Raw genomic sequence first — 24,116 nt, forward strand, 5'->3', positions numbered from 1 at the left:
CTCTTCCAGAAAGGCATCTAGTCTTGATTTGAAGACTCCATGAAGAGATGGAGAAGCCACCACTTCCCCTGTTGGTTCCAATGGTCAATCACCCTCACTGTTAATCAGGTGTAATTGATTTCTAATTTGAATTTATCACTGGTACTCGTTATGCCTTTCTTAAGGAACCCTGGAGTGCCTGGTATTTTTGCCCCTCTCTCCATGAAAGGCATTTTCCGCCAATCACTGAATCATTTTGGTGGCTCTTCTCTGCACCCTCTGAAGTTTTTCAATACCCTTTTTAAAATGTGGACACCAGAACTGTACACAGTATTCCAGGATCAGTCTCACTAGTGATGTACAGAGGTAAAATCATCTTCTACTCATTATGCCCATTTATAAATCCAAGGATCACATTAGTCCTTTTTGCCACAGCATTTTACTAGGAGCTCATGTTCAATTGTTTGCCTGTTATGACCCCTGAATCTTTTACAGAGATACTGATTTCCAGGCTACAGTCTCCCATGTTCGAGGCATGGCCTGCACTCTTTGTTCTTAAAGTAAGGCCTTGTATTTGGGTGTATTAGAATACATTTCATATCTGCCCCAGTAAAGCCTGACTAGCTTCATACCAGGAGTTCTACTATCCAACAGCTCTTGGAAGGAGGGAATTATAATCAATATACTTTAAAACAAATCAATGACCTAAAACACCTTTTATATGTTTAAGGTTTGCTATCTATGGAGTTTCCAGGCTACAAGCGCTGGGAAGTGGGGAATATCTTCTTTTCAACAGGATGAAATTCCTTTTCTAACCATCATGGACCACAAGATATTGGACTTGGAACAACTAATAGCAGCCCTGTGAATTTCCATGGCTCCTATATTTGAATTTGCTGTGATATAAGACAAATGAAAATAAAAGCCTCACAATCTAAGAGTCCCTCCTATGGCGCATAGCGATTATTAATGTGAGCAATCCTCTGGCTTCCATGGGACTACAAGTAGCAAGCTCTATAGACTGCAACAAGTAATTGCATAATTTGGCCCTTCAGGCCAAGATATTTCGTTTGTACGTGCAACTCTCAATGCGCTCAGCAGGAGTTTTGCACATTGGGTCAAAACAGAATTTGAAACTTCAGATTGTTATTCTGATGCATTCACCTTGTATTTTCAAGGGGATGACAGAAACTTGGTCGGATCTCTCTCTATCAAAGGGCACATTAATACACATTGCAAAGACATCTTTTTTTTTTTTTTTTATAAAGACACTCTAATGGTACTATCTAGACTGAGAATCATGTTAGAATGGGTTCCTGTCTGCATCCTGTATCACTTGCCATACCGGTATTGCCCTGGCCTCCATTCCTTTGTCATTTCAGTGCTTAACGCATTTCCAACAATATGCATTTACCTCACCTTGTTTCGGGAGAAAGGAAGTTCCAGCCAGACCTTTGTACACTCGGGGCACCGTGCGCCATCTCCCCTATTGGTCGTAAAAACATCTTTGTTGCCAATCAGAGTGCGGAACACACACAGGTTTTGGCCCCCGTCCCCGATGACACTTCTTGATTCATAGTGAGTACTTGGGGTTGCCTGCCATGTGCAGGCAGGGAGAGGAGGAAAACGAGTCCCGTGATATCCCGTGTGCCTGTAACCGAGCCTGTATTTCACTCGAAGCTTCTCTTCAGCTCACGTGTTTCAAATAGAGCTATCTACGTTTGCTCGTAGTGTGTTGGTTTGTATTTGTAAGTAAAATAGTTATTACTAATGCTGCATTTTTTTTTTTTTTTGTAAATATTGTTAGTAATTGAGGCATTGTGTGTTTTAGTTTGTTAAAACGTCTATTAGCTAATCATAAGTCCTGCTACCCTTACCCCTTGTGTAACCGATCTCAATTAAAATTTAAAATGATAATTTTAGTTGTGTGACCTCATACCAATGTGTCTGGCAGTTTGCCTCGTGACCCATACTCTCCTTGCATCTCTTACCTATATAGTCTGTTGCCACGTGCAGCCTGGTAAATAACAGGCCTGCATTTTCTTTTGCCCCTGCGAATACGTGGCAATCTACAAATCAGTCATGAAAAGAAATATAACAGGCTGTTATCCAGAAGCTAGATTTTTTTCTCTCACCTGCGCTTTTAGAATCAAGTTCACCTTTTGCAGTGATTTATGCTTTCCTAAGTATTTTATTAAAAATGGGTCAGGGAATGAGCTAAGCACTTGCCATTATCAGTAACTGTTCCAAGATCTTCATTACAAACTATAGCAGATACATACATGATGCCTAGATGGTAGGTGTGTATAGAAAGATGAATGTAGCTAGTATTAGAGATATTCTGCCTAGCTCCAGTTAGCTCAAATATATATCCCTCAATAATATGTTGGAAAAAAACCACAATTTTAAGGCCAGAAGAGGCCACTATGATCATCAAGTCTGACTTAATTTACAGTACAAGCCGTGGGACTTCACACAGTGATTCCTGGACACACTAATTATAAAATATTAAGATAGGAGAGAGGATCTGTCAATATTTAATAACTGAAAAAATGCATGAGGTTAGGGCACTTATGAAATGTAATGACAACCTTCAGATTAAAGCTTATTTAAATACCAATGCATGCTACACTGTTTAGTTTCAAAATCAACAATTTTTGTTGTTTCTATGTAAGATCGTGTTTTATTTCTAAAACTACATTTCAGTAACCACCAGAAAGTGAACAACAGGCTGGGAGGGGAGGAATTAGTCATGCAAATCCTATTAGCGGTAATGAAAGATTCTAAACAAATAAATTCTAAAGACTGATTAAACATTCAAGCCTAACGATAGGATTTAAAGGCACAAGAATCCATCTGTCTCAGTATTTAGTACAGTATAGGTGAAAATTATTATCTAGAGATAGTTATGAGTCAGGCATAATTGGTGTAAATTAAGGACAAACTGATCCTTAATCTTGACATTCCTCACCTAAAAATAAGTCAAACCTTTGACACTGAAGTGTTCATAATTCTCAGATGGAAGGCACTATACCATGCGTGCACAAAATATTATTTAAGGCAATATTATAAATAAAATTCTAGTGAAAATAATGAGAATTGACAAAAATAACAGCTGTGTGTGACTCTCACAGACTTTAGAGATACTTTTCCAAGTAAGAGTTCCTTGCAGTATACAGAGTTACAGGATTTATAGAAACATATTAGTGTCATAATAGCACGTTATGTGCATCCAAATGTAGGCTGTTGTGTTTTTTAAAGGGTGAATTTTTGACTCAACAGACCTTTAGAATAATTAAAGTGGAGAGCAGAACTCTAGAGTCTGGAATTGTTAATGTTAATGTGGATATACCTGAAAAAAATGTATTTGCATCAACAGTAATTAAAACAAAACAACCAAAAAGCCTGATCACAGGCTCCTCAGAGAACATTTTCATTTGATCCTCTATTAGGAATTTCAAGCCTTTTATTACTTTTGGTCTTTATATCCATTATTGTACATCTTTTGCCTTAGAGTTCAGCTGTGTATTTTTATTTCATATTTATTGCCGTAGGATTACATATTTTAACATCTGCCTTGAGGCTAACTTGCCTCTCCAACCCAAATAAAATTAAAATAATTAATATGTGCATATTATTAACATTAAGATTTTCATGTACATTTCCTAAGTGGTCAGACAGATTTTGGGAGGTAAAGGTCATTAGCAGGCAGGTTAAGTTGACACTTTGACAACTTCAGCCTGGAGCAGGTCCCTGTTCAGCTTCTGAAAATAGGAATCTCTGTCTAAGAGAATTACTATCCCTATAACAACTTCCATGGACAGACAACAAAACAAAACAGTTTCCAGGAGACATTTTAATGTATGAACCAACAGGTTATGTTAACATGTGCAACATTTTATGCAGAGTTTGGCAGAGAAACTTCCACAGATGGTTTCAGGTAACAAGGAATCTCCTTCATTCTTCTAAGATATTTAAAACAGAACAAAAATATCTAAAACTAAGCCTCTTAATTTTGTATCTACTGTACATATATGTATAGAGCAAACAACTTAGTAGTTAATAACTTGTGCCAGTTACATTATTTCCACAGAAAGAAAAAAGAAAAACAAAACAAACAAACAAAAAATACCCAAGCACAACATCACATTTGTCAAAAGCAGTGTTTTGGGGTCTTTTAATCTAAATGTAGAATTGTATCCAACTTCAGTATAGTTCCAGCTAACAAGATGCTCCCAAGCCACACCTATATCATTAATTTTAAACAGTGTTACATCTGATTAACTTACTACATAAGAAGCAACTTGTATAGGTCTGCTTGAAATAGGTGAAACGAATCCTTGTGCAGTTGCGTTGTATTCAGATGCTTACTTCTCAGTGGAAAAAGCCCTCTTCATCAATGGTGGTGGGGCTTTGCCAACATCAAACATCATTTCCAAAGGAGGGTTATTGAGACAGCACCAGTCAGGTATACGGCCTGTTTGACTGTAATATTCCTTGGACACTGAACGGCTTCCAAGTATGTCCTGAAGAGCTCCAAAAATGGCTCCTGCAGCGTAAAACAAAATTTCACATTAGTTCTCATCACACTGAATTTCTCTTTCCCCTGCTCGGTTGCAGGAATCTCCCTTGACTCCTTTTCAACCCGTCAAAGAAGAGACAAAAGACTGAATATACTGGGTCTAATCCCTTTCCCTCTTTTATGTATTTTATTGCTTCATTCCACACCCTTCATAAGTGACTGAATAAAAGACCCATATGGGCTTTACTGCGAGTAGTTTCCTGCCAGAGACCTTTCTCTGAAGCTATAACTCCAAGTGCTTTAAACAGGTACCATCAATTCCATGGGTAAATGGAATTCTCCCAGAAACTAAGCACTGTGGGAAACTCCTAGCTTGGCCCAACGTGCATGAGAATAAGTTTGTACGACTCATGGAGAATGGTAAGTCTGTGTTGGTTAACTGGCATTGTTTTCTGATGAGGAGCTGCAGACAGGCTGATGACACCCACAATATCAAACATTTGCTGTTCTGTGGCACTCACTTTCAACCAGGTTTAAATTTATTATATTTTGTTTCTCTAAAATTCTACTCTAGCTACGTACAGAGGCTTAGTTTATTAGCTGAAAGGTACAGCTTATAAATTCAAGAATTCGTGTCAGAAGAAACCTTTAGCTGCATGGAATCGCCATGAAATGCCTCTCTTGGCCCTTCCCTTTCCCTGATTTACAATATAGCAGGTATCTGGGAGTTGTTTTGTGAGTTAGTAGCCTTTGCCTAGCTCATGATTGGCAGCTTTTAAGTCAATAACTGCCTCCTATCTCTTTTTTTGGGGGGGAGTGGGGCTTGGGGAATCAGGGCCCAACTCACTCTGTGCTCAGCTCTGACCCAGGCTGCTACTGCTCCCTGGCCCTCCAGAGCTGGAACTACCAATGAAGCAATTAGAACTCCTGGCTCACAGTGGTCCATGCACGCCCAAGGGAGACACTGCAGTGCCAGCTGGAGAGGTGCCATGAAAAATCTGGCCCCATAGCAAATGACACCCCTGTCCTCAAGTTTGCGCTTTGGATGGTTGCTTTGCTGGTGCCACCACATGGCATAAATAGCATACTGCACACCTGAATCAACAATTCCTGTCTTACACACCACCGCTTCAAATTTGATGTTGCTGCTTTTCAGTGATCTGTTGTCATTAGTGGGGCAAATCTCCTGCCCTCCAAAACTCCAGGAGGCAGCTTTGCTCCAGAGGACTTTGACATGAGGCACAATAACTACAAAGAGCTCAGATGCAGTTTACACTTAGCAACGTTTCAAAGCACTGTTGTCATTTGCTCCTTCCAAATCCCATTGTAAAATCTTCCTTTTCCCTTCATACCTCTGACTAACCCCAGCGTCATTCTTACCTCCCAGCCAAGCCACACAGTTGGGTTTGGCAGGTGGAGTGTGAATTCTGAAGGTCTTAGTGGCAAGTGCTTCTTTGTATTTTGGTTTATCGACCAGGTACCTAATTTCAGCCATTAATCTGTGTAGGAATCCTGGCAACATAGCAGTGCCACCAATAAATACTAAGTTCTCAGCCAGCTGCTTCCTGGTGTCTATTGGGCACTGATACAAAAGAAAATTGAAAATGTTTAAATGAAGTTATATACACAGCATTCAGAACATGTCAGAAAAGTAGCACTGCTCTTTACAAGTGACACTGGTATGTATTCCTGGTAATGTAAGCACAAGGCAATATACACTATGTGCAGCAACTCATTTGTGTTTTTATCTAGGTCTGCTACCCCCTCAAGGTGTCCCATGCTGCAGTGACCCTCTCCATTGCCGGTGCTCTCCAAAGGAGGGTGGTGCATTCTCCTGGTGCTAGTTCTCTTCTCTGCTGCAGTTTTGCTGAAATCAGTAGATTATCAGTACCTACCTGCTAGGGCTTGGTGACATTTTTCAACTGAAACTTTTTTTTCACTCCACCAAAAAAATGCAGATTTGGCAACTCTGAAACATTTCACAAATTCACATAGATGTCACCAGATTGCTTTGGTGGACTTATGCCTCCAGAGCCATTGCTTGCTTGGTCATACGGAGTCAGAAGAGAACAACGTAATTTGAACCGTCCCGGTACCTCTAGATCAAGGAACCCAAAACATTGGGAATTATTTAATGGGATCAATTTTTATAATAAGGTGAGCCCTAACTTGAAATAATTGCCTTAAAACATCCAAGTTTATTGTCCTAGCAAAGAATTACTCATCTGCAAACTTTGGTTCAAACAATATATTTGTAACTGCAGAAATCCATCTTTAAAATATACTTAGAATGAGATGTAGTTTACATTTGTACTGGTCAAACCCACATTCCATAATTTTTTTCCTAACTAGACAAAGACATTTCTTCTTACGATAAGCGATCACGCCTCAAGAGAATTTCCAAGTCCAAATAAAAGACCGGAAAAGAGTGAGGGAGAATAATAAAAATGCTGACACCTCTTGAATTATAGCACTCGAATTTCTAAGAGTACACAATATGTTGTAGTTTCTCATCTTCCCTAAGCCAGTCACGAGCCTGGTTCAGAAAACATCTTACCCATACACGGTCCATGCTTATAATCAGTGAGACTGCCCAAGTGAATGATGGTTTGTAAAGCCAGGCTCTGTGCAAGGCCACAGCAATGCATGCAACTATTTATACTGGTAGCGATACCTCAATAAGTGCATCCAGTATTAAAGTGGCAACGGATTTCTCTTCATTATCCTGCTCAAACAGTATTTCAACAACTGAGTCTCTGTTGACAAAACAAAACAAAGCAGGGAGCATTAGCAACAAACAACAGCCTACCAGTATAGTGTCATTGTTTCCTCATGTTCTCCCAACTGTTGGTTTCCACCTATTGTCTTTCATCTTTCAAAGAGTTTAGAGTCTTAGTGTAACAGGGACAATTTTTGTTACATGTTAGTACAGCACCTAACATAATGGGGTCCTGGTGCATGACTGGGGCTCAAGGTGGTACCACAGGCTGTCATTATAGTGTGAAGTTTTAGGGGCCTCAAATCACAAGGTCAAAGTGCAATGGTTCATTAATGCCCCTAAACACACAAATAAATTTTACCAGCACACAACTAAGGCATCATTTCTAATGGTTTATTTCAATATTCAGGCATCTGGGCACTACTCTAAACACAACAATAAAATAATAATTCATTTTAGTTATAGTTTTTCTAACCTGATTGATCCAACTACATGCAGAATCTTCTCTCCATCTAGAGGGTAATCTACATCTGGAGGTGGTGAAGGACGCTGAAACAAAACACATACATATCATCTGAAAGGCAAAAAAGAGATCTCCTTCCACTTCGAAGAGGAGGAGAAACATTTACTCTCCACCTACCTCAGCACTGCCATCCATGTTAAACTTTGCTGCCTGGATTTTCAGCCCACGTTGGAGATCACTCACAAAACAAGTGCGGACTTTATACAAGAAAAAAAAAAAAGATATACAAAGACTTTGTTTTAGATGCCTTAACTTTCCATTGCCTTGAAGTAGCTTCAACACAGCTTGTCACTTCTATCCCTTTACTTAACATTTTTGGGACCAAAGTCTACATTTTTATGTATACAAGATATTGCTACTTGCTGTGAAATACTCTGACACTACTTATCAGAACTTAGGCTCTGGTTGGGATGCTAAATTCTAAAGGAAGTAGCATTCATACCACAAATATGCTGCACTAGAGCGGATTTTCTTCCTGAGGAACTAAATAGCAAGATCTAAAGTCCATTGAGTGTTATCAACTCTGCCTTTTTGTTGCCAGGAGGTGGAAGGGATAGTTTACTGCATTTGAATCAACAATTCCAGTCTTACACACCACCATCTCAAATTGGATGTTGCTGTTTTGTAAATGGTCTACTATTATGTGGTGGTGTTAGTGGCACATATCTCCTGCCCTCCAAAACTCCAGAAGGAACTTAAGAGCCAAACTCCATTTGTATCTTTAATAGAACACAAACAACCATTCTAGCAAGTAACATCTTATATCTGGTTAAAAATAATGGTGTGAAGAAAAGACAGCCAATCAGAAAGCTGCATTTGTGTCCAGAATTTTAAAAAGCCATTTCCATGAATTAATTATATGTGATAAAATATTAGCAATGTTTAAAAGGTATGGAACATCTTAAGGTATCGAGGTGCTTGACATGTGGTCTTTCCCCCTTGTTTGGCCCAACCAGTAGATACTATTTCTGCTAAGACTGGCTGTTAATAAGCCATAGGAAACATTTCTTATGTTCATCAGCGATTTTTATTTTCTATTAAAAGAGTTGTAAAGTGGTTTGGGATGAACTACATATAAAGTGCTATAGGGTATGTCTACCCTATGAAATTAGGTCGATTTTACAGAAGTCAATTTTTCGGAAGAGATTTTATACAGTTGATTGTGTGCATCCCTCCAAAGCACATTAAGTCAGCGGAGTGTGTCCACAGTACCGGGGCTAGTGTCGACTTTCGGAGCAGTGGACTGTGGGCAGCTATCCCACACTTCCTGCAGTCTCCGCTGCCAAACAGGAAATGAAATTCAAAAGTTCCCAGGGCTTTTCCTGTGTACCTGACTAGTGCATCTGAGCTGAAAGTGCAGTCCAGAGCGGTCACAATGGAGCACTCTGGGATAGCTTCTGGAGGCCAATACCGTCAAATTGTGTCCACACTACTCCAAATTCGATCCAGTGATGTCGATTTTAGTACAAATCCCCTCGTCGGGGAGGAGTACAGAAATCGATTTTAAGAGCCCTTTAAGTTGACAAAAATGGCTTCGTCGTGTGGACGGATGCAGGGTTAAATCAACCTAATGCTGCTAAATTTGACCTAAACTCAAATGTAGACCAAGACATAGAGAAGTTAGTATAGTTTTTTTTTACTGAAGTACGCCCCAATTTTTGAAGTGCAAATTTATTAAGGTGATTAATATTTAATACCAGATCCAATATTCCAAAATGCCTTTTACATACTACACCTCTACCTCGATATAACGTTGTCCCTGGGAGCCAAAAAATCTTACCGCGTTATAGGTGAAACCGTCTTATATTGAACTTGATTTGATCCATTGCAGTGCGCAGCCCTGCCCCCCGGAGTACTGCTTTACCGCGTTATATCCAAATTCGTGTTATTTCGGGTGGGGTTATACTGAGGTAGCGGTGTATTTTCAGTTTTGGTGAAGATACCATATTATGTCGCAAACACAGAGCATGCCTAACTAAATCATTTAAGCTAAATCATTAAATTACTAACAATCTTTTAAGTCAGAACTTCTCAGCACTAATGGTCTTTTTGACCAGAAGCAATTGAAACTTGATGTTGCCAGTTTGTGAAAGTTAAATCTGCTATTAATCAAATGTAGGGTACATACTGTGTATTTCTATAAATAGTCATCAGAAACAAACAGAACACTAGTATTTAAAAATGCAACACCATATTAACCTAAACTGCTGACGGATGGATGCATAAAACTACTCAATATTCTTACATTGTGTTTATATGCAAAAACACAACACTCAGCTATATCTGGACCAATACCTCAAGTCTAACCTCAGAAGAAGGATGCAATATGACCCGTAGAACACTTACAATATGGACAGTACTTCAAGTTCTTTTGCCAATATAAGAAATATGACAAAAGGGAAATTAAAGCAACAGAATCTCATAAATTTACAGTGGCAGGGTACTGTAAATGTAGTGATGTTGTTAAACTGGTCTCTGGGGGAAAGCCCAAAATAGGGTTTATTGAAGTGAAGAGTTTTACCTTTTATATCCTCTACAATGTCTTCTGGAATTGAGCCTAAAAATAGTTAATAGTTTAGTACAGATCTTCATTAAGTAAAAACACAACTTGCAAAATCCAACCAATAATTGAAGTGTGAATTTAGTACAGAAACTGCACAACAATAACTTTAAAAGAGTTGCTAGAAATAAACAACTTTACTGGGGGAAGAAATCTACATGAAAAAGTGAACCTGTCTTACATTTGGAAACAATTTAACATGCTCTTCTCACATTCAAAATGTAACAGACAAAGAATATAGCATTAAACTTTATTTCAAACCAGTTAACCCTTAAGAGTGGTTTGTCTTGGAAGTAACACACTAATTAATTTTATACTGGGACAGGAGACATGGAACAAGCAGCATGTTAAACCTGGTGGAGAAACATTAATTTATTCTTTCTGATGTTAGCAGAAAGAAAGGAAGCAGAGAAGGAAGTGGGATTAACCCACCTTCCCCAGAACGATTGCCTAAAAAGGAACACATTTATGTTACATCAGAAATACACCTTACCCATCACTGATGGGAGTCTTTGTCCTTTAGCTACTCCTGTGTCAACACTGCATTGCTCCAACAACTGATTCTCCAGCTCCCTAAAATGTTGTAAATATAAGAAGTCTATAGTTACCACCCACTACCAATCCTATGTATTTGCACGATGTCAGCGCTACATTATTTACTTCCTTCAGTTATTTACTTCCTTTCTTTCAAATAAAGACCGAAATAAATCCAATTTCTAAACTGTTATTTCCACAGTTCCCATCATATTTCCACGGACACTACACGTTTACAACTTTAGAATGGGATGGTAACACAACAGGGCTTATAATCCAATTTAATTATATTATAATAAAGTAATTGACTAAAGATTAATTTTCACAATCAAATGGCATCATCAGTTGACAGAATCATCTTGCATGCATAACTGTAAACTTACTTGTGAATTGCTTTTCCTCCTAGGGGAAGGGCACCCCAGCAACTCAAAATGGGGATTCCCTCATATATCTACAAGCAGCTCAGGAAATCTTCACTATATTATAATGTGTTTTCCATCTGAAGACACAGGGATTGAAGGCATTTTTCTTCCTCCCTTCCCTGCATCAGTTATAAATATTTCTAATAGTCAATTCTGTCCAGAACTCTCATTAATGTGTAGTATGTGAGGGAGAAACACAGACCTGTCAAGCAATAGAACACAGATTATGTCTGTTCCTATCCCATCCTTTGGAAAGAGCACAGGTCTAGGGATTCTCATGTAGTAAGTCAGGATACTGTGATATTCTCCACTCTAAAACAGCAAGCCAGAATACTATGATCAAAGCTAAATTGCTGGTCTGTCCTTATTCTTGTCTATCATATTTCAAGTCTATAATAAAATAAGCTACTTCTTGTTACAGTTTTCCTGCTGAAGATTTAATTTCTGGATTATTATCAAGGATACAGGCAGCACCAGACTTTCTGCATATCCACAGTCTAAAACCATAGCAGAATTAATCCCAAGTGTCAGAAGAGACATTAGGTGACTTGGGGCAAACAACACAGAAGGAACCTGTAATGAGACCAAAACAATTAAATTCAGTGCAAGAAAACTTGAAGGTTTATCATTTTCATTCCCCCCAATTTCGTATAAAAAATGAAGACTGAACAATCAAGTACTGAACTGCCTAGTCTTAATTCAGGATTTAATCTAAGGTGATGATGACCAACTAAATACAGCAGCATACTCAAATTCATTCCCAACATGTTCATCGCTACACCATGTCCACATATGTGCTTAACACCAGTGAATAGTAACAGAAGGTTGTAAGAAAAACAAGTACTGTTTATGGAACATAACTTAGGTCAAGTCACAATTGACTACAGAAGGCCAAACATAGCTCTTCATAAAATGTTGCGAAGACATGAAGAGGTGAGCAAAGGAGACAAAGTTTTGATGTGTGGCCAGTGGGATCATGCTCTCCGCTGTATAAACACTGATTAAAAGCCAGTACTAGGAAGTGTTAGTCTCAGAGCAAATCAACAGCTCTTTTGGCCACAAGGATCACATTGCAATATAGGTAAGAAAGAGGGAACTCTAAAAGGAAATGTGAAAGAAGCAGCTCAGACCATATAGCTAGATGAGAACCCCAGCCTTGCCCTAGGAATCTCGCTCTCAGGGTGCTGACAACTCCATTGGCAAATACCCTCCCCTGAACTCTGGGGAAAAGGAAAAGTAATTCCATAAAGTTTTTATTTAGTGGCAACAGCGTGGTGTAATTAGATCACAAGATAACTATTTAAAAATGCTGACCTTGTATCAAATGTCACATTTATTCGTAACACCAAGAAATGGTGGCCCTACACACGAGGCAGGGCTCACTTTACATGGCTACCAGCAGGTTTGTTATCATAGAACCAGGCCTCAAAACCAAAGTACGGACCTCTGCCTGTCACCAGTCATTCTGGATAATGTTTAAAGCAGCTCTATGTTAAGTGCATTATCTGTCATCCTCACATTGCAAAGTAATCAAAATGAAAGGCATTTCTCTCTCCTCTTTTTTAACTTTCTCTGAACGGATTAGGAAATCCACTCACACTGCTCATCAAATTTTAGGTGAGAAAAAAAGATACCAGGAAGGAATTATACAGAAATGTAATCTATGACAGTTTAAGATTAGTTATAAAATTAGGCTGGAGAGGCAAACTACTTATTTGCATAGCCTTTAACAGAAAAGCACAGCAATCTGACGTATATGAACTGAAAAGTTATGGCATTACCTTGCAAAGTGTTTTCCACTGACACTAAGATCAGAATTAGATTTAAGGAAGAGTCTGATCTAACAATAAGATTGATTATGTGAAGGACATAAATATCAGATAAGTTCCTATCTAAGTGAGTACAGCCAGAGTTTAGGTCACGTGCTAGGCAAAGATATTGGCTTATGGTAAAAGAATCAAGATTTGTGTGAAGAGAAAGCACTAAGAAATGTTTAAATATAGACTCAGGTTTCTGGCAGTACTCAGTGGGGATTATTGGTCCTGTCAAAAATGAGATGACATGAGCTATTTTTTGCCAAGTCAAAAAAAACCTATAGGTAATTCTTGCTAATATACGCTATTTAGAAAACTGATATTTAAATAAGTCAGGAAAAAATCCCACTGATCTCTATCTCTCTGTCTTCCTCTTTTTACTTTCATTCTTTTCCCTTTATCCCCACTTCTTTGTCCATTCCCACACGTGCCAAGTATAGCAATGGCCACTAGCACTATTTGATTATTCTATATATCCTACATGACAGAGGGTGTTCACCCAGGAGTTCTGAAGGCACTCAAATATGAAATTGCAGAACTGTTAACTATGGTATGTAACCTATTGCTTAAATCAACCTCTGCACCAGATGAATGTTGGATAGCTAATGTAACACTGATTTGTATAAAAGGCTCCAGGGATGATCCTGGCAATTATAGGCTTGTAAGCCTAACTTCAGTACCAGGCAAATTGGCTGAAAATATAGTAAAGAACAGAATTAGACACACAGATGAACATGATATTTGGGGAAGAATCAACATGGCTTTTGAACAGGGAAATCATGTTTCACCAATCTATTAGAATTCTTTGATGGGGGTCAACAAACGTGAACAAGGGTGATCCAGTGGATATAGTGTATTTGGACTTTCAGAAAGACATTGATAAGGTCCCTCACCAAAGGCTCTTAAGCAAAGTAGGCAGACATGGGATAAGAGGGAAGGTCCTCTTATCGATCAGTAACTGGTTACAAGACAGGAAACAAAGTGTAGGAATAAATGTTTTTACAGTGGAGAGATGTAAAAAGTGGGGTCCTCCAAGGATCTGTACTGGGACCAGTGTTGTTCAACATATTCATAAATGATCTCGAAAAAGAGATAAACAAAGATGTGGCAAAGTTTGCAGATGATATAAAATGATTCAAGGCGGTTAAGTCCAAAGCTGACTGCGAGGAGTTACAAAGGGAATCTCACTAAACGGGGTAACTGGACAACAAACTGGCAAATTAAATTTAAAGTTGATAAATGCAAAGTCATTCACATTGGAAAACACAGTCCCAACTATACATACAAAACAATGGAGTCTAAATTAGCAATTACCACCAAGAAAGAGATCATGGAGTCAACATGGATAGTTCTCTGAAAACATCTGCTCGCTGTGCGGCAGCAGTAAAAAAAAAAAAAAAGCGAACAGAATGTTGGAAACCATAAGGAAAGGGATAGATAATAAGACAGAAAACATATGTCCTTACATAAATCCATGGTATGCCCAAACCTTGAACAGTGTTTGCACTTCTGGTTGTCCCTTTTCAAAAAAGATATGTCAGAACTGGGAAAAGTACAGAAAAAGGCAACAAAAATGATTAGGGAAATGGAACAGCTCCCATATGAGGAAAGATTAAAAAGACTGTGGCTGTTCAGTTTGGAAAATAGATGACTAAAGGGGAATATGATAGAAATCTATAAAATCATGAATGGTGGGGAGAAAGTGAATAAGAGTTATTTACCCCTTCACATAGTACAAGTACCAGGGGTCACCCAATGAAATTAATAGGCAGTAGGTTTAAAACAAGCATAACGAAGTACTTCCTCACACAAAACACAGTCAACCTGTGGAAATGATCGCCAGGGGATGTTGGGAAGACCAAAAGTGTAACTAGGTTCAAACAAGAATAAGGTAAGAATAATGGCTACTAGCCAAGAAAGTCAGGGATGCAACTCCATGCTCTGGGTTGTTCCTAAGCCTCTGACTGACAGAAGCTGGGACTGGAAGACCAGGGATGGATCCCTTGATAAATTCCTGTTCTCTTCATTCCCTCTAAAACATCTGGCACTGGCCACTATCAGAAGACAGGATACTGGGACAGATAAATCACTGGTCTGACACAATATGCCCATTATTATGTAATCAATTAAGACAACAAATGCCAATAGTTAGGTAATACACGTACCTCAAAATACTTGAAAAGTACTCTAGTGAGTGTCTCTCTGAAGTGTGAGGGGCACAGCACAGATTCCACTATTACAACGCGACGATCTCTGGGATTCACCAGCAGATGTCTGGAAAACAGCACATATATTTGTAAAGAATTATCAGTTGAGACTGTTAAATCTAAGCATCTCTTATGGGACCTGACACCTTCTTTCAAGTTTTGTAACTACTTCTTTTGAAAATTAATTCAGTCAAAAGCATAATAAATAATAAAGTGCAGTTAGATAGCACCTTCCACCCCACACCTCACTGCATCTTACAATGAAGCTTCACAACATGCAGGGAGGTAGGCATTATTCCAGATTTACAGATCAGGAAACAGCGGTGTAGGCAGAGGTTACAGTCTTGTCTACAAACGGATTATGTACCTCTAGTATATAGGTCTGTGTGCAGGCCACCCTTCAGGGACTTGTCCGACGCCACGGTGCATTTGTGGAAGACCTAAGAATATGACCCAGATCTCCTGACCCACAATTCTGTGCTTCAATGTCTAGCTCAGGGGTCGGCAACCTTTCAGAAGTGGTGTGCCGAGTCTTCATTTATTCACTCTAATTGAAGGTTTCACGTGCCAGTAATACATTTTAACATTTTTAGAAGGTCTCTTTCTCTAAGTCTATAATATATAACTAAACTATTGTTGTATATAAAGTAAATTAGGTTTTTTAAATTTTTAAGAAGCTTCGTTTAAAATTTAAATTAAAAAGCCCCCCTGGGACCAGTCACAGACTCGGGCGTGGGAGTGCCAACTGAAAATAGCTCATCGTGCCTACTGGCTTAGTGCGTGGCATATATACATCCACTTTCTTCCCTCAGCTACAATTTTAACAGAGATAAGAACGGGTGCGAGCTAATGAATTCTGAAATTCTCTAAACAACTGTTAAGTCTGTAATGAAAATCTAGGTACCCCTGGACCAGTGGCCAGGACTCGGGCAGTGTGAGTGCCACTGAAAATCAGCTCACGTGCCAGCTTCGGCACAAGTGCCATAGGTTGCCTACCTCTGGTCTAGCTCACCATCTCTCACAAAATTAAAAGAAAAAGGGGAATAATTTGCATTTTCTCAAAACGATAATAAAAACATCTTCTAGTTGCAGAAGGACGTGTCCCCAGCATGTCAGAGACTTTGGGTCAGAAACAGAACAGCACTGGTAGAGGACAGAAAGAAAACCAATAATGCTTGAGGGAGTGAGGCAGAAGTCCAGTAACAAAAGTAATGTTTGTCCACAGCTGGAGTCAAGTCATGCTGTATGTGGATGTGAGTGGAACAAGAGAGCACCAAATCTAAGTTAATGAGGACATTTAGACCCAGGGGAAAATGTGTTCTATTCAAGTAAAAAAATATAACCCTACAGAATTCAGTGATCCTATCAGGCACATTATAAATCTCAGACGTTGAACATTTATATCCAGATGTCCAAACCCTTCTTCACATCAGGCCTGGTTTTTCCATTTACCTCAATGGGCTTTGGAGTCCTATGAGCAACCCCATTGAAACCAGTGCAACTCCACACAAGAATAACAATTTTCAAGCTCAAGCTATTTGTGACTATGTCAAAGTTAACAGTTGTTTTATTTATTTAGATGATTTTAAACAATAAGATGAATATCCAAGGCTCTAGGTGCTTATCACACATTAACAACACAATTCAAATTTTAGCAGCATTAAATAATTGTTTCAGCAACAGCTCAGCCAGCTAGCCCACTCCTTCCCATCCTTTAGGAAACATAACATCAGCCTTCTCCAAAACCCCTATCAAAACAGACATCTTTTGCAACATGCTCAAACAAAAGCAGCTAATCAGAGAAAAATATCCCAGTACCTCTTACCTGAAATACAGCATGTGAATAAATTCCTTCAGATATGAATACAGCTCTTCTGTGTTAATATTATACTGAACAACTTTGATAGGCTGCAAAAATAAAAATTTATATTAAAACGTTATCCACAGCCAGTATAAAATTCAAAAGATATTGTTATTGACTTTAAGAAATATCATTTTCCGTTGTCTGATGTATTAACACACATCACAAAATTATCCTACAAATTATTTTACTTGAATCAATTTTGAATTTTTTTTCCTTTAAAACTTGTCATCAATTTTAATGCTGAGGACAGGTGTCAAATTGACAATTCTGGAGACTCACATCACCTACTAAGAGAAAAAGCATAGTACAGGTGGAGGCAATGTGCCTCAAACCTGACCCTGTGGTTATGTCTACACTGCAATTAAACACCAGAGGCGGGCCCGTGTCAGCTGAAGCAGGCGCATGGGACTTGGGCTACCATGCTATAAAACTACAGTGAAGATGCCTGGGCTTGGGCTGGAGTCCAGGCTCTGGGACCCTCCCACCTTGCAAGGTCCCAGAGTCCAGGCTCCACCCCGTGCATCTACACTGTAGTTTTATAGCCTCACAGCCTGAGCCCAAGTTAGCTGACATGGGCCAGCTGCGGGTGTTTAACTGCAGTGTAGACATACCCTAGAGACCACCTCTAAAGGTACCGATTAATGCCAAATGTGGTGGTGTGGACACTTCGCATGAAGCGCTCCAATCTTGCAAAGACTTACACACATACTTAACTTTATCCACTGATAATCATCTTTTTTAATTCAACAGGATGATTCACAGGGCACAAACACATGCATACATCTTTGCAAAACTGGAGCCTAACTGATCAACTGGATAACTCAAGAGATAAATAATTTTAAATATTTGAAAGGCCCCAAGCCTACCAGCTATTCTGTATATGCGGACCCCTGTGTTCACATGGAGACCCATTGACTGAACACCTTGTAGGATTAGAGCCTTAATTTGTAAGTAATATTGATGCAGAAAAAGAAAGTTTCCTGAAAATTAACAATTTACTGGGAGGAATTTATAGCCCGAATCACAACAGAAAGAACATTAATACCCAGAAATCAAGGTCATCATGGATCTTACAGGTGAAACATTTTGTTATTTTTAAGAATATTTTTGAGGATTATTCTACTTATCCTGTTTTGTATGTGAGGTGGCAACTGTCAAATCCATGTTTGGCAGTTCCAGACACTTTTATACCAATCAGCTTACCCTATTAATATACTATATGGTCCCAAATGTCTAATTTAGGGATGTGTCCAATTAATTTTTCATTTGCAAAAGCCAGCTCACTTTATGGTTGTTCATGTAACAGAATCATAATTGTCCTCAATATGAGGTCAATTTTCATAACTTATTATGACCTCTTAATAGGAACAGCTACGAGATAACGGACATGGTTTACGATGGAGGAAATAATGACACACAATTTTGTGATGTCTGAACATATATATTTAAAGTACTTCTCAAAAATAAAAATATAACACAAAGCTATAGAATTTGTGGCTCTTTCCCGATAGTACATTTTAAAAAATGTTACCTTAGGAATGTCAGGTTTCTTTATTTCACTAGGAATAATGCATCTTGGTCCTGTTTCTCCTGCAAAACCACATCTAAACAAAAATATTTAAAATTAACTAAATTACATATATGTATTTCACATTTAAGAACTACCAAGAAATTAATGATCTGGTATTTCAAATAGTAAAAGTGGATTTGATAATCAAAATAATTTAATCTGAACAAAATTTGTAAAGTCCATAGAGGTGTTTTATGTATGATTTACTAGGGCCAAGTCTACACTGCAAACTTCTGCCAGCACAGCTAGGCTAGCTAGTGGGGTGAAGGGGTGTGATCCCTGAGTAACACAGCAGTGCTTGCAAAGGCCATAGTGTAGATGCTACACTTTTACTAGTATAGCTTGTTTTGCTTGTAGGGGTTGGTTTTATTATACTGGTACAAAGAACAGTGTTACCAGTATAGCTGTGTCCCCATTAAAAGCACTTTGCCATTCTAGTATACTGGTATTATTATATTGGTAGAGTGCTCATTCTATAGACTCAGCCTATGTAGTGAGTTCGAATTAGCAGGATTCCAAGCCAAAATTTAGAATAGCTAGTCAAGTTAACTTTTCATAAACAGGTCATATATAAAAGGACAGCGAGTTCTAAAGATTAAACAGAAAAAACAGATGCCCTAAGGATGAGGTTTTAGGAGTTCCCAATGCTTTACGTTTCTTTTTTCTCTTTTGAAATATATATTAGAAGTTCAAGCACGATTTGGTAGAATGCCTACCCATGGTTTCAGAGTTTAATGTTTTTAAAGTAAAGAGGTCAATAAATATATTTTGTCTTGGCATTCTGATACCATGAATGCATCCAATCAGTTACCTGAATGGGGACTATTCTAGAGAAAGACAGCCAGACTTCAGAATATCAATATTTATACATACATAGAGGATTTAACAAATCCTTACTATAATGTTATTTTGGTTATATATTTAGACCCCAAAGCTGCAATCAAATTCACATCACAGACTCTTGCACCTGCAAGGATTTGATTGCAGAACTAAGGTCTTACTTTTTAATGATCATATACAGTCATGTGGAAATCAGTACCATCTGATCCCAAGATCGGTGTGTCTAAGCCCACAATCATACAACTGTCTTCATATGGGAGCTCATGCTCCGGCATGGAACCCCAATGATATTACTGGAGCTCCATGCACGCATCTGACAGCATAGAGGCAGGTGAAGAACTGGGCCTAATGTAGTACAGCCACAGATGTGGCATAAATGTAAACAAATGACTCTGTTGCAGTTGTCGCAAACATTGCAGGAATAAAAATTACTCCTCCAAGCAGGTCCACTGAAACCAATGGAACTACTCAAGTGAATAATATAGTCACTTGTTTAACTGTTCGCAAGATCAAGCCCATAGTTATCTTCTTATTTTAAGTGAGTACTTTGCATCCAGAAGACACTAGCATAAAAAGAAAGGGCCTGGAATTTGCCACTGATAATACAAAAAGGACATTTTGGAGTGGTGGATAGAAGGGGGTATAAATAGTTTTACATTGCAGATATCAGACATTTTCTTTTGTAAATTGGTCTAAGAATCATTCTACTTTTCACATTTTGATTTTCTTAGTTATAAAATGAAAGTAAAGCTTACATTTAGGCTTTATTTAGACTAGGAAAAAAAGATGTGTGTGTATTTTTAATCAAGTAGCTAACACAATTTGTCTACGATAGGCGCTAAGTGAAGTTTCAAATCATATTAGCTAGTTTGATCAAAAAGGAAAAATAAAACTTAGGATATAGAAGGCTTCAAATAAAAGATATGAAGAAAGTTTCTCACTATATTAACTTGAAAATGAATCAGACATCACATATGAAAGCTAAATTAATTGAGTAATGACCACTTTCAATTGAAACTGTCAAGGGCGGCTCTAGGAATTTTGCCGCCCCAAGCATGGCAGGCAGGCTGCCTTCTGCGGCTTGCCTGCGGGGAGTCTGCTGGTCCTGCGGCTTCGGAGACCTCCTGCAGACATGCCTGCGGGAGGTCCACCAATGCCGCGGGACCAGCTGACCCTCCGCAGGCAAGCCGCAGAGGGCAGCCTGCCTGCTGCCCCCCCGTGGCTTGCCGCCCCAAGCACGTGCTTGGCGTGCTGAGGCCTGCAGCCGCCCCTGGAAACTGTTCACTATTTAGAATAGCAGAGATTGAAACAACTGAATCCACTTTAGTGTCCAAGCTAACGATGGCAGGCACAATTCTGCTCCCTTTGAAGTCAATGGAAATTTCACCATTTACTTTAGTAAGAGCAGGATAGGGCATGAGGATAATGATATTAGCCTCCTTTGTAAAGTGCTTTGAGATCTGCTATATAAGAGCCAGGTAATAGGACTGGTAATTTTTATACACTGAATCCTGAAAGATGCAGCCAAGTTTTATTTCAGAACCTCAAGAATAGACTTCATGGATTAGTCCAACTGCCTGAACTGGTCTCCTCTACTAAAACTAATCAGCTTAGTTTTACTAAAGCATAAACTCTCATATAATAGGCATTTGATGAGAGAAAGCATGATTTACATAATAAATTCTAAGGTATTTGTGTCAAAATATTTTACAACAGTATCTTCAAGTGACTCTGTTCTCAGATAAGCCATAATCCTGCAAACTATTCCACATGGTTTGACAACTGAACGCACAAACAGCCCCACTGACTCAGGGTTCAGATGCTCAGTTTACAGAATCTAGGGCTTCTAAAAGAAAGATCTTTGTGCCATAATTATTCAAGCCTCACTCCCAAGCATGTTTTGTGAAGTGCTGAGGGGCCTCACCTTGGGAATTCAGACTCATAGACTTGAGCACCTCATAGGCTTGAGCTCTTAAAAACACAGATTAAACTATAATACCAAGTTAACATACCATGTTTTACTTTACAAACATGGATTTAACATCAAAGTTCAACAACACAACCAGAGCTATTAGGTTGTATTCAACACTTTGTTAAGGGGCAATTGCCATGGCACTTGGGTACCATAAGTAAATAGAAGCTAAGGCCTTGATCCTGCAAACACTTATGCATGTGTATAACTTTACTCATGCAGGTAGCCCCACTGACTTATTACATAACACAAGAATTACGGGTCACCTGATGAAATTAACAGGCAGCAGATTTAAAACAAACAAAAGGAAATATTTCCTCATACAATGCACAGTCAACCTGTGGAACTTGTTGCCATGGAATGTTGTGAAGCCAAAAGTTTAACTAGGTTAAAAAACAAATTAAATACATTTGGAGGACAAGTCCATTAATGGCTATTAGCCAAGATGGTCAGGGGTCCAAACTTGTGCTCCAGGTGTACCTAAACCTCTGACTGCCAGAAGCATCTGGCACTGGCCACTGTCAGAGACAGGATGCTGAGATACATGGACCACTGGTCTGTCCCAGTATGGCTGATCTTACATTCTTAAATAAGGGTTGGCAAATTCAGACAAGCACTGTGTATTGCCTCCTTTAATCTCTCAAATTCCCAAATCGTGTGGGTCTCAAAACAATCCTACTGTTTGCATACACATGACTAATTAAAGAGACAAGGCTGGGTAGCTTATGTCCAAAACTGAACTCTAAACAGTTAGAAAAGTTTTACACCATTATTAATCAAAATGTTTACAGATATTTATTGTTCAAATCCAAACTTTCACCTATAATATATGCAACCCAAACATCACTGTATCATAGTGCTAGTTCAGGAGAATTAGAAAAAGAAACTGAGTAGTTTATTATCACTGTCCAAAGTATGTCTAATAGAACAAGTAAACAATGGCAAGGCATATGTAATATTTTGTTAACATTTTAATAATTTAAAAGGTGTTATTTACAATCAAGGGGTGGATTTTTCTCTTACATAAATTATTTTTAAACCTGAAAAGATCTGTTTAATAAATTAAATGTCACCTGGAGTCAGAAGAGCTAGGTAGTAGGTTGGAGGTAGAAGAAAAATCAGGATGCAGGACTGCAAATAACACTAAAAGATTTTTCTGCATCTAGATTAGGAATAATGGCATCACACCAGCTCTAGTCACAATTTTCTCCTTGGTCTCCCCCCCGGGCAGCTGTGTGATGCCTCTTACTCAGAGCAAGATGTAAAAAAATCATCCAGACCTGGACAAGAATGTATGTAACCTAATTCATAGGCTGGTTTTCAAGAAAGAAACACAAATTTGTGTGTCTATATTAGCTTTTTTTCAAAAAGTAGGTAAGTCTCTATGATTGCAGCTAGACCAGCTTCATACAATTGTTCCCTGGGGGTGGAGGGATAGCTCGGTGGTTTGAACATTGGCCTGCTAAACCCAGGGTTATGAGCTCAATCTTTGAAGGGGCCATTTAGGGATCTGGGGAAAAAATCTTTCTAGGGATTGGCCCTGCTTTGAGCAGGGGGTTGGACTAGATGACCACCTAAGGTCCCTTCCAATCCTGATATTCTATGATTATTTGTGCAGGTATTTAGAAATATAAGGTGGATGAGATAATATCTTTTATTGGGCCAAATTATGCTGGTGAAAGAGACAAGCTTTCAAATTTAAAGAAAGCTCTTTCAAGTCACATTCACAGTTTCAGCTATTTTAAGGCCAGAAAGGACCATTACGATCATCTCCTGATCTTTCACATAGCACAGGCCAGAGAACCTCTCCCGTCAATTTCTGCATCAAGCCCATAACCTGGGTTTGTGCTACTGCAGCTCTCTCAGAGACATCCAGCCTTAACGAAGAGTCAAGACGTTCATCGCCATGGTACCCGAGTGCCAGGCCCCAGGGCAGGGTTGTTGCGCCTCCTCTGCGATGGTGACAGACCAGCCGGGCATCCCGGACCCGCGCCAAGCACCAGTCAGGGCTGGGCACAGCCTGACGTGTGGTGACACGGCGTTCAGAGGGCAGGGAACGCCGGACACATCCCGCCTCATGTCGCGACAGGCCGCAGTTGCCGGGGATACAGGGGGAGTCAGCCCGCAGCGAGCCGCGGGACCGGGGAAAGGGGCTGCCCGCCGCGGCCAGCCGGACCACTCACTTGGTGAAAGATTCTCCCAGGTCTATCACCACCGCCGTCTTCTCCCCCCCACTCCCCAGGCCCTCGTACAGCGGCATCGCCACCGGCTGCGCAGACCAGCGCCCGGCTTCCACCACAACAAAGGGGGCCTTCCTCACTGAACGGCGCAGACCTCGCGGCCTGGAGGGCCTTCTACACCGGCGGCGCAGATCAAGGCTGTCCCTGATCCTGCCTGTTCTCAGGTTTAATCCCTCTCTCGGGGCTTGACACTTTCAGAGGGAGCTGAGGTGATTCTACTCGTCCCCTTCTTCTTTCCCGGCGCTAGAAACTGTACGGATCTGGCGCCAGCTGTTTTCAGGCACGCAGTAGTCACCTTAAGAGAGGCTGTGTGTAGGGGTAAGGGAAAGGCGGTCAGAGAGAGGAAGAGA

General features: G+C 39.5%; 1 protein-coding gene across 1 annotated transcript; it reads right to left on the reverse strand.

Moving 5' to 3' along the window:
* Nucleotides 1-3,820: 3,820 nt before the first annotated feature.
* Nucleotides 3,821-23,868, reverse strand: ACTR10 (actin related protein 10). Its single transcript, XM_032775700.2, has 13 exons — nt 23,710-23,868; nt 18,676-18,748; nt 17,106-17,188; nt 15,239-15,347; nt 11,725-11,832; nt 11,221-11,288; nt 10,797-10,876; nt 10,265-10,300; nt 7,861-7,940; nt 7,696-7,769; nt 7,176-7,257; nt 5,882-6,083; nt 3,821-4,528 (listed from the first exon to the last, which is right to left on the reverse strand). The coding sequence occupies exons 1-13, from the start codon at nt 23,784-23,786 to the stop codon at nt 4,347-4,349; spliced, it is 1,254 nt and encodes a 417-aa protein (XP_032631591.1). The 5' UTR covers nt 23,787-23,868; the 3' UTR covers nt 3,821-4,346.
* Between the last annotated feature and the right edge of the window lie 248 nt (nt 23,869-24,116).

The sequence above is a fragment of the Chelonoidis abingdonii genome, chromosome 4, assembly GCF_003597395.2.
Source record: "Chelonoidis abingdonii isolate Lonesome George chromosome 4, CheloAbing_2.0, whole genome shotgun sequence".
NCBI lineage: Eukaryota > Metazoa > Chordata > Testudines > Testudinidae > Chelonoidis > Chelonoidis abingdonii.

Bases quoted from the DNA above. Each gene is read 5' to 3' on its own strand.
- ACTR10 (XM_032775700.2), bottom strand. From the start codon at position 23,786: ATGCCGCTGTACGAGGGCCTGGGGAGTGGGGGGGAGAAGACGGCGGTG. The intron at 7,770-7,860 runs GTAGGTGGAGAG...GTTTTGTTTCAG, and splicing joins ACATGGATGGCAGTGCTGAG to CGTCCTTCACCACCTCCAGA. The intron at 6,084-7,175 runs GTATCGCTACCA...CTTTTGTATCAG, and splicing joins TACTGGATGCACTTATTGAG to TGCCCAATAGACACCAGGAA.